At 38.7% G+C, this 10,875-nt stretch overlaps 1 protein-coding gene across 1 annotated transcript; it reads left to right on the plus strand.

The window, feature by feature from the left end:
• Window positions 1-315: 315 nt before the first annotated feature.
• Window positions 316-9,707, plus strand: LOC149454890 (leukotriene B4 receptor 1-like). Its single transcript, XM_089687051.1, has 2 exons — window positions 316-375; window positions 8,121-9,707. Exons 1-2 carry the CDS (start codon window positions 364-366, stop codon window positions 9,153-9,155), a joined length of 1,047 nt encoding a protein of 348 aa, XP_089543177.1. The 5' UTR covers window positions 316-363; the 3' UTR covers window positions 9,156-9,707.
• The last annotated feature ends 1,168 nt before the right edge of the window (window positions 9,708-10,875 follow it).

Genomic DNA, 10,875 nt, shown 5'->3' on the forward strand with positions numbered 1-10,875 from the left:
AAAGTTTACTATCAAGGATTCAGCACATTTGCACTTTATTTGCATATACTGGGACTGCACTAAAAGTTTTTTATAGATGTGTATTGGTTATTATGATTATCAATATAATTAACTGTTCTGTGTCTCACACCATTTATGCGCAGTCTATATGGTATATTTATTTAAAATAGGTGCACTTGCACTAAATGTTTGGTCAAATTCACTGATCTATAGATATGCGTCCATATGATCCGATTTAAGATGAACAGATATTGTATATGTTGTAAATTGACTGATTATATGTATGAGTTCACATTAATATGATAAATAACTCTTACATTTACTCAGCAGGACATCTGTTAATCTTCAGTGAACTACAGCATCATGTCTGAAGAAGTAAGTAATAACGCTGACAGGGTTCTTGAATTTTAGTGGAATTAATATTGAGTGGTTAAGCATGGATAATCCAAACGCCTACGCCTGTTTTAGAAGCTCACTTTTGGGAAAAATACTGTATTCCAATAACTGCATGCAGTTAATACACATAATGAAAGTTCCTTTTATATATAATATACAATCCTTTTTTTATTTTTTTTTATTTTACCTGCTTTATATTTTTCTTCACATGTACATGCAATCCAAGCTGTTTAGCAAAAGTGACAAATTTCCCCTCCTAGCACAAATTCCCCCAATCATTTCTGCTAGCACAAATCCCCCCCCCCACCCCAAAAAAAATTCCCCTCCTAGCACCAATTACCTCCTCCCTACCATATTACCTTTTTCTAGCACAAACCCCCCAAAATTTCCCCTCCTTGCACAAATATTCCTCCCCCATTCCCTTTCCCAACACAAATGCCCTCAAATCACCACTCCTAGCACACCTCCCCAAATTTACCCTCCTGGAACCATTTGAATCCCCTGCCGCCCCCAAATTCCCCCCCCCCCCTCAACCCAAATCCCCTTCTTCCAACCTCCTTCTGGTGCCCCTCCCCACCTCACATGATACCTCTGTGCCACCCCTCCTGCCCCCCTTGGCCCAGCCCTGAATGCACCTCTCTGTTTGCACTCCTCTAGCATTGATAGTTGAGTGCTGTCCCTCCTCTTTCCGTCTATTGGCATCTTCCATACCACTTCCTCCGAGTTCATGTCCCTCTTCAGTCACTGGCCAGCCACTGGTGATAAACTCCTGTACATGTGCATAGGAGTTCATGCCAACACCTGGCTCCTCTCTTGGCAGATGCTGAAAATGGGCTAAGAGTGTCACCGCAGACATGCAAAGTCTAAACTGCCAAAAACTCTATCTCTTAACATTTTTTTTAAATCTTGTATTCATTGTTTCATTATTTAAGTAAAGTTCTGCTTTGATTAACACAGTGCAAGGAATAATGACGTTTAGAAAACCCTAGCAATCAATCAGAACCCTGCTATAGACAACACAGTTTTCTTCATCCAATAGCAGTGGAATAACAGAAAGGACATAAAAAATAGCACCTATGACCCATTGAAAATAATTTAAAGCTGAACTCCAGCTTTTGTTACATTTAACATAGTTCAGCTCAAATGAACTATGTCCCTAACATGTGAGGCCACTGCATGTGTTGTATAAACTGTATGTAGCTGAGGCCTCATCTACATACAGTTTATACAGCACATCCAGCAGCCTCACATGTTAGTGAGGGACACAGTTTGCTTGGCCCATATGAACTATGTAAAGAGTAACAAAAGCTGGAGTTCAGCTTTAAGACACACTCTAAAAGTCTATTCAGTTAGGTCCATATATATTTGGACACAGGCACAATTTTAGTTTTTTTCATTTACAAAAACATAGTCAAGCTATAGATATATATTGGATATGGGCTGAAAGTGCACACTCTCAGGTTTAATTTGAGGGTAGGTACATCCAAATTGGAGGAAGGGTTTAGGAATTACAGCTCTTAAGAGTAGCCATCCCTCCTTTTTCAAGGGACCAAAAGTAATTGGACAATTGAATCAAAAGCTGTTTCATGGCCAGGTGTTGGCTACTCCTTCATGATTTCCTCATCAATTAAGCAGGTAAAAGGTCTGGAGTTGATTCTAAGTGTGGTATTTGCATTTGGAATCTATTGCTGTGAACCTACGTTATGCGTTCAAAGGAGCTGTCCATGCATGTGAAACAGGCCATTGTAAGGCTTCAAAAGGAAACAAATCCATCTGAGAGATAGCAGAAACATTAGAAGTGGCCAAATAAACAATTTGGAACATTCTGAGGAAAGAAGAACACACTGGTGAGCTCAGCAACATAAAAAGGCATGGACGTCTACAGAAGACAACAGTGGTGGATGCTGCAGCATCCTCTCTGTGGTAAAGAAAAACCCATCCACAACATCCAGACAAGTGAAGGACACTCTCCAGGAGGTGGGCGTATCATTGTCAAAGTCTACAATCAAAAGAAGACTTCATGAGAGCAAATAAAGAGGATTCAACACAAGATGCAAACCATTCATAAGCCTGAAGAATAGAAAAGCCAATTTAGACTTTGCCAAAAAACTTCTAAAAAAGCCAGACCAGTTCTGGAACAGCATTCTTTGGATGGATGAAACTAAGATTAATCTGTACCAGAATGACGGGAAGAAAAAAGTGTGGAGAAAGCTTGGAACAGCTTATGATCCAAAGCACACATCATCTGTAAAACATTGTGGAGGCAATGTGATGGCATGGGCATGCATGGCTTCCAGGGGCACTGGGTCATTGGTGTTTATTGATGATGTGACAGAAGACACAAGCAGCTGGATGAATCCTGCAGTATTTAGAGATATACTGTCAGCCCACATTCAGCTAAATGCAGCAAAGTTGATTGGACGGCGCTTCACACTATAGATGGAAAATGATCCAAAACACACTGCAAAAGCAACCTAGGAGCTTTTGAAGGAAAAGAAGTGGAATATTCTGCAATGGCCAAGTCAATCACCTGATCTCAACCCAATTGACCATGCATTTCGCTAGCTAGCTAACTGCTAGCTAACAAAACTGACAGAAGCAGCATTGTGTTTCATTCCAAAACTGAATTTACTTTCGTGAATAGTACTGTAAAACGGCAATACAATCACATAAACTGAAGTTACAATATGCTTGTACATATGTCTCTTACAAATGCATACACTTAACACATTTCTCACAAACAGCTACCTACAAATCACATTGAATACATCAATGTGATCTGGAAATATATACATGACTTTAACAAATGCATCAAATGAACTTACAGGCATTTGTGTATCAAAGGAAGAATGGATGAGACCTTCAATGGTGTTCTTCAGGAAGCTAAAATGGCTGCGGTGATAGAAGGGAAATTTTTATTTTTAAGATGCTCCCTATTCTTGTTGAAAGTTATAATAAAAACAGGTGCAATTGCCCAATAGATGGCTCTCTATTCAACACAATGATGACATATAGAACACTCAGGAATCCACTTGATCAGCAGGCTAAATGTTTGTTTGTTTTCTGACTAGATAATCTGTGCAGTACTTCATATTTTATTATAGCATTTCTGATTCTAGTTTATTATGGAGTTCATACATTGTTCAATCTCCCAACTCACTTTGTTCACAAATGATTTACCAGTAGGATATGTTTTGGGCAGCACTATGGAGCTTTTATTAAGCTAATTTAGGTCCTTTAATTTGAGACTCAAACATTTGGCAGGATCCAATTTAGATTGCTTGAAATGAAACCTTGAATCTCTCTGTAGAAACAATACAAATCTTGCAGTAGTGTAATTCAATTAATTTCAAAAGTGGGCAGGCAAAAATTCAAGCCTATGTTTGAGAAGTTCTCTGCTTTGATGTACATGGAGATGTTGTACATGGAATTTTTTTAAATAAGTGATCACAGTTTCATAAGCAGTTTAGAGAGGTGGGTGTGGAGACTGCAGGGGAAGTGTCAGCAAGAGGGAGAGAAACAGCAGTGCACTGATCTTCCCAGTAAAGCGCTGTGCAGGGGGATGTGTCATCACAAGTCTTAGCCATTGGAGGACATGCAGGCTGTTCTTCCAGCACAACCAGAAAACTGACCACACTGGGATGGATGTGCTCTCATGCCTAGCATCATCAGTTTTCAATAGGAAAGCAGGGAACTGGCAGGATCACTATGTATTTCACACAAAGGAAGCAATGCAAAGAGAACAAGATACTTTTTACCACATGTAGATGGTACAACAGACACATGAAATGTTTGAGTAACACACACTTTAAATGTTCCTGTGGTTTCTATTATGTGGGATAAAACACCCAAAAATGAAGGATAGGCTGTCACTGCATAAATAAAACACCCAAAAATGAAGGATAGGCTGTCACTGCATAAATACTACTATTCAATCTCTTGATTGTGAGTTACCAGCTGTACATGTCAAGCAATGGAAATTTTCTGTAGCACAGCTTGCGTTTCTTGAAGAGAGGATAACAGGGAAATGCAACTTAGATAAAAAGAAGTGCAATGAATCGCCAATCTAGATACCTCACACCCTAGGGGTCCTAATTTATTTACATTTATTTTTGCAATTTTTCATTTTTGGAATGCTTACAATTTTACCTTTTCTTTATAGTTTGTTAAATGAATGAAAAATATCAACGAATATTGCTATATTGTTTCTCTCAATGTCGTGGAGGTGACACTTATTTTCAGTTTGTGTAACTAGTTATTTATGTGCTTCAGTTTGAGTTAAATTAGTAGGCTTAAAACTGTTGTCGACACTATGTTGCAAAGTGTACGTAGTTACATAAATAGATAAATATGTAAAAGTATTACATAGCTACTTAGATAATTAGTCCGGTTGAAAAAAGACACAAGTTTATTTAGCTTATTTCAATTAAAAAAATAAATAATAGAAAACCTCCATATACAGAATTCAAAACCCACCGCTGAAGGCAAAAAATCCCAATAAAGCATGATCCAATTTGCTCCAGCAGGGGGAAAAATTCCTTTCTGATCTCCCAAGAGGCACCTGGATATTCCATGGATCAGCGATCCCTGGTGTTATCCATAAATGTTAATATCCAGTTATATTTTGTGCATTTAGGAGTGCATCTTAAATACACAATGTGCTACAATCTTCTGGTGCTGAATTTGTTTTCTAACTGAACTTGAATATACAGTACATATTTAAACACATCCATGTGATCTATAAAAAAAATCCCATTAATCATAGCAATCGATAATTTTAATGGAATTGTAAAGTAATTTGTTTCTGGTACACTGTAGTTTGTGAAATAGGAACTAGGAAACATTTATGAAACGTGGTTTTCAATAATGCAGTAACAGATGGGAAAATCAATCTCTGTTGGCATACTGCCTCTCCTGAGAAGATACCATAAAAATGTACAGAAAGCCTGACTGAGGTTACACTTGAAAAAAATGTCAATTAGGGACATTTTAAAGTGAACTTCTCACAAAACAAGTGCAGAGCACCATAGAATGATGAAGCTAAAATGAATTTGATATTGCAATTTCCAATTTCAATTCCCTTTCCAATATGCTGTTATTACAAAAAGTGTGTCAGCTAAATAAAGACAACTTTTGGTTCCTTACAAAAGTCCTGTTTTGCAAGCTAGCATAATGCATTTTGTAACTCACATACAATGGTGGTTATTATGGTGGTTATTTTTGTAATACAACATTTGCAGAAGGAATGTAAACACTTTTTTTAGCTAATCTTTCTTGTAAATACGGGCAGCACAGTGGCTAAATGGTTAGCACTTCAAAAAAGTTTGCTCAGCGCTGTAAATAGATGAGAAGACTTTCCTCCTCACCCAGCAACTGCCCTTATTTACTGTGACCAATGATGCCCCAAGGTAAATATGGAGACTAGAGAATCATATTGAATCCCGTGTCACTTATTTGTCCAAAATTCACAAGTTTGTGGCAAACTATGAGATTCATACCTTTTACCCATTGGGCCAAGCAGAGCAGAGAAGATCGTAAAAATGTTGGCAGTATCATAAATACTCAGAATCTACCTGCCTGTTTATGAGTCCTGTCATCATAAATGGCTAAATGAATGCCATAAAACCAATTAGCAGTATGTCTCTTAATCAGGGTGTAACATGTAACATGCTACAATCGGACCACCTCCCCCCCCCCCTTCCCCATTGTGACAGCTAGCGGGGGATCTTCTCCTCCCCACTAGCTGTCACAATTTAAAAAAAAAGTGACCGTACGGGGCTCCGCCCGCCAGGCTACATCACTTATCACAATGTGCTCTGAATGAGAACACTACAAGTTCTGACAGCCTTAGCGGCTGTGTTGGCTTGTAGTTGTCAATGAACTACCACGGCGCTGTGGAGGGCCATGGTAGTTCACTGAGTCTTCCTGTCAGTATCTGATTGCCCATACGGTATGTACGAGCAGATACAGTGACAGGTCAAAGATTGCTGATGCAATGCTTTAGAGGCTCCAGAAACAAAAAATAATAAATGCACATTTCTTTATTTGCAAAAAAATATGCATTTATTATTTTTTGTTAAAAGGATAACTTATCCTTTAAGAATGAATGCAAAGAAGTCTATGATTGGACAAGAAAATCCTTAGATTGACCATACATTATACAATTTTCTTGAGTATTTGCTTTAGATTTACCAAAAACCATATCATATGAGGTCAAACCTAAACAACACTTTCAATTGTATCTAAGGCAAGCCCTTGAGCTACATAGCTGAAGGCAAATCTAAAGAAAATTTGGCAGAAATTGGACAGAAAATAGTAAAAAAAATTGTATAATGTATGGCCATCCATAGGTTGAATTCCAAACATATTTTCTTTAGAGAATCAGAAATTTTGTGCGTTTTGTACTCTGATGGTGCCACCATTGATTTTGAAATTCAACCAACTATGGTGTCCTTTTATCATGCAGTGGTAAATGACCGCTGCTCAGTTCTCCGGCATTCTCAGAGGAGAGAGTTCTCTGAATGCCTTTTTATGAAGTGGTGTAGATCAGTTCTCCAATGAAGGGAGAAGCGATCTACAAATGCTGGAAAACGGCTGCTGTTACTGTAATCTCGTGACATTACAGTAAGAGATCAGTCAAACACCGTTTACTAAGCAGTGGTAAATTATAGCTGCTTCATTTGTGGTTCCTCTGATTGTCCAACTCTGAACTGGAGAATCTGGAGGGAGAACACAGATCACCAGTGAAGGGCTGAGATCGCTCCTTCATATACTGGCCATCTGCGTGCTGAGATGATCAGCAGAGAACATGTTCTCCACTGATCATCTCTGTTTCCTAAACCACTAATGATCTGAGATCAGCAACGATCCTCAGTATCGCCGCTGATCTCTGTTTCAAAAAAGGACACCTAAGCCTTCAATTTCACCACGTGTTGCTACAGAAAAGAATTTTCGTGGCCAATAATTTTCTTTTCTTTCCAGGTCACAGCTCATGCTCATTTCTTTTTCATTTATATTTCCCACACAATTCTCCCATCATTGACTGGAAATTCATTTGTTTTTCAAAAAATTTACAAAATGCCCGATCACTCAGATTCGATAGTCACATGAAAATCGGCCATTTCTGTGACCCACTAATGGTGCAAAATTTGAACGAAAGTTCTTAGAAAAGATTTTCGAAAAAAAATTATTTTGGAATTCGATCCGTGTATGGCCGGCTTTAGTCTGAAAAATGAAAACTAACACAGCCACTACACCTGAGGACCAGTAATCTGTAATATATTACATTTTTGGGAGGGTTGGATATCCTATTCATAGTCCCCAAAATAAAATACAGAAACAATGTACAATGTTGCAGCTGAAAAACAGAACTTATAGTAAACACATTATTCTTTTTTCTTGAGAAAATTGCTGATAAGGGCAAAATATGCTTAGTTTGTGGTAAAATACCAAATGTGTCTAGCAAAACATCAGAATTTGCAATGTACTGAAATAACAATAGACAGAATAAGTACTAAGACAGTATAAAGAAAGTCCTGGCAACAAATACTATACCTAATGAACAAGCAAGCATTATTGTTATACAGTAGTTAAAAAAATTGAAAACTAAAATTTGAATTGTGTTTGCAAAAAAATATAACATTGCATGTTTTCTGCTGATAAGCTACTGATAAACTCTTGAATATGCTGTAACATCTAATGCATCTTTCTTTTTCTGTATCCAGTACATGTTTCCTGGTCAACTGGCTGCCAGCAATGCTTCTTTTACAAACTCAACTGTGTATCCAATGACATCTCATGGCTACTCCCACAAACTCGGCATTGCGATTCTCTCAGTTGCCTTCATCATTGGTTTCCCAGGGAATGCATTTGTCATTTGGTCAATTCTGAACTGCATGAAGAAGTGGTCCGTCACCTGCCTTCTCATCTTACATTTGGCCATTGCAGATCTCATCGTAATCCTAACAGCACCTGTATTCCTACATCTCCTATCCACTGGCAGCTGGATATTTGGCAATATAATTTGTAAGCTTTGTCATTATATTAGCTGCCTCAGTATGTATGCCAGCATCATCCTCATTACCTCTATGAGCATAGACAGATATATTGCTGTGGCAAAACCCTTGAGCTCTGTAACTGTAAGAACAAAGATGGTTTTTGGCAAAATCATATTGGCTATATGGGTTTCGGCATGCTTGTTAGCCATTCCTATGCCAATTTACCGTGCCGTAGAGACTATTAACAAGAAAGAACAGTGCAGGCACATTCACAGCTCTCCGGCACACATCATTTTTCAATACGTGTTTGAGACAGTGACCGGCTTTATCATTCCATTTACAATCATCATGTCCTGCTACCTCTACGTTGGATTGAGGCTGCGTAATGCTAAATTTCAAACCAAACATAAAACAAGTCGGCTGGTGGTGATGATCATAGTGGTGTTTGCCTTCTTCTGGCTTCCTTACCATGTGGTGAATATGATAGAGGTGTCGGGGGAAGTGTTCTCATCAGAAAAGCTAAGAAAAGCTGCTCAGATCGCCAGACCTAATGTCACAGCTCTTGCATTTCTTAGTAGCAGTGTAAACCCTATTTTGTATGTGTTTGCAGGAGGAAGTTTAATTAGAACAGCTGGGGTGGAATTTATGGCCAAGCTCTTTGAGGGAATCGGCTCAGATATGAGTGGTGTTTGGAAGATCTCCCATATTTTTAGACAAAAGAGTCACGAGGAAACTCTGGATTTGGGGAATGCCAATAAATAGATTAAAAGATAACTCCAAAAGCTATGTTGTGTAAATATATCTTACCTCCGTGTTGCAACTCTGCTGATCAACCAGTTTTTTGCAAGCACTCTCCAGTCCTGCCATTCAGAAGTCCTCAGCCAGCTTTGATTATCAGATCCATAGAAGTGAAGAATCTGTAAGCAGTACAAATAATGCAGACCACAATGATCCAGACATGATTATAGGAGAAAATGTAGCCAATAAACAAGCAGAATGTGAATTTGGGAAAAAAACTACAGTATACACTTGCACAACAGACATTAACCACTTCATGTCTGGACACTTTTACCCCCTTCCTGTCCAGGCCAATTTTCAGCTTTCAGTGCTGTCACACTTTGAATGACAATTGCGCGGTCATGCAACACTATACCCATATGAATTTTTTAGCATTTTTTTTAGACAGATGAAACTTTATTTTGGTGGTATTTATTCACCACTGGGATTTTTATTTTTTTTGCTATATAAATGAAAAAGTCCAAAAAAAGTGTTTTTCTTATACAATTTTGCAAATAAATAATCTTTCTTCATAAATCTTGGCCAAATGTATTCAGTTATCTTTTTAGTAAAAAAAAATAACACAAATTAGTTTATAACCAAAAAGTATTACATTTTTATTTTATTTTTTTATAATATTATTTATGTTTTTTTTTTAACATACTGTCACCCTAGCATTACAGTGTCACCATAGTGAATCTGTACTACTTGTGGGGGGTGATGAAGATTTTTTTTGTTTACACTGATTGCTTTTACACTCATAAAGGCTGTAAAAGCAATCATTTCTCCTTCTCTCTGGCTGCATTCTTGCAGCCATTGAGAAATACTGTGTGAGCTGTGATTGGTCACAGCTTGTCACATGGTACAAGGCTGTTGTGAATAGCCTTGAACCATGTGATCTCTGTGATCATTCACAGATTTCACACGTAGTAAGCAATGCTGTCAGAAGTGACATCTTGCTTACACCTATTCATGTGATCACTGATTGGCCAATCAGTGATCACATGATCAGGACCTCACGCAGAGATCCTATACAACAATCGGTGCTCCCATGGAGCACGCACAATCCAAAATGGCGTGCGCCGTTTATGAATGGCAACCCGCCCCTGCATTGCCACCGTCCAGCCGCTTATATACAGCGGCCGGACGGGAAGTGGTTAAAGTAGAGTTCACATGAGAAAAAAAAGTCAGCACCGTACAAAAACTGTAGCTGCTGACTTTTAAATACAGACACTTACCTGTCCCTCAATCTAGCAGAGTCCCCACCACCACTAGTTTCACCGGCGCTGGCATCTTCAATGTGGGCACCCGGCTGTGACAGCTTGCGGCTTCACAGCTGGGTGCCCACTGCGCATGCGTGAGAAGCACTGCGCTTTGTGAATGATCTGTCACGTGTCCCAGAAGACTACGGGGAGGACAACTTCCATTTCCGATCGTCTAGATGATCGCAGCGGAAGTGGGAGCAGGTACCTGTCAAATCTGGGTACCCACTCCCCAAAGGTGCCAATCCTTAATGGGGAGCGGGGGACAAAGGCTTATAGCGGAACTTCCCCTTTTGGGTGGAGCTCTGCTTTAAAAATTAAATTGCACTGGTTTCCCAAATTGAAGCGAAACTTGACCCATAACAATGTGATAAAAAATAATATTCTTTAGCAAGAAACATACATTCCACATTAATAATTATGCTACCAAAATTAGTGTGGCT

This window comes from Staurois parvus, unplaced genomic scaffold (assembly GCF_062004578.1).
Source record: "Staurois parvus isolate SC_StPar_1 unplaced genomic scaffold, SC_StPar_1.0 ptg000415l, whole genome shotgun sequence".
Lineage (NCBI taxonomy): Eukaryota > Metazoa > Chordata > Amphibia > Anura > Ranidae > Staurois > Staurois parvus.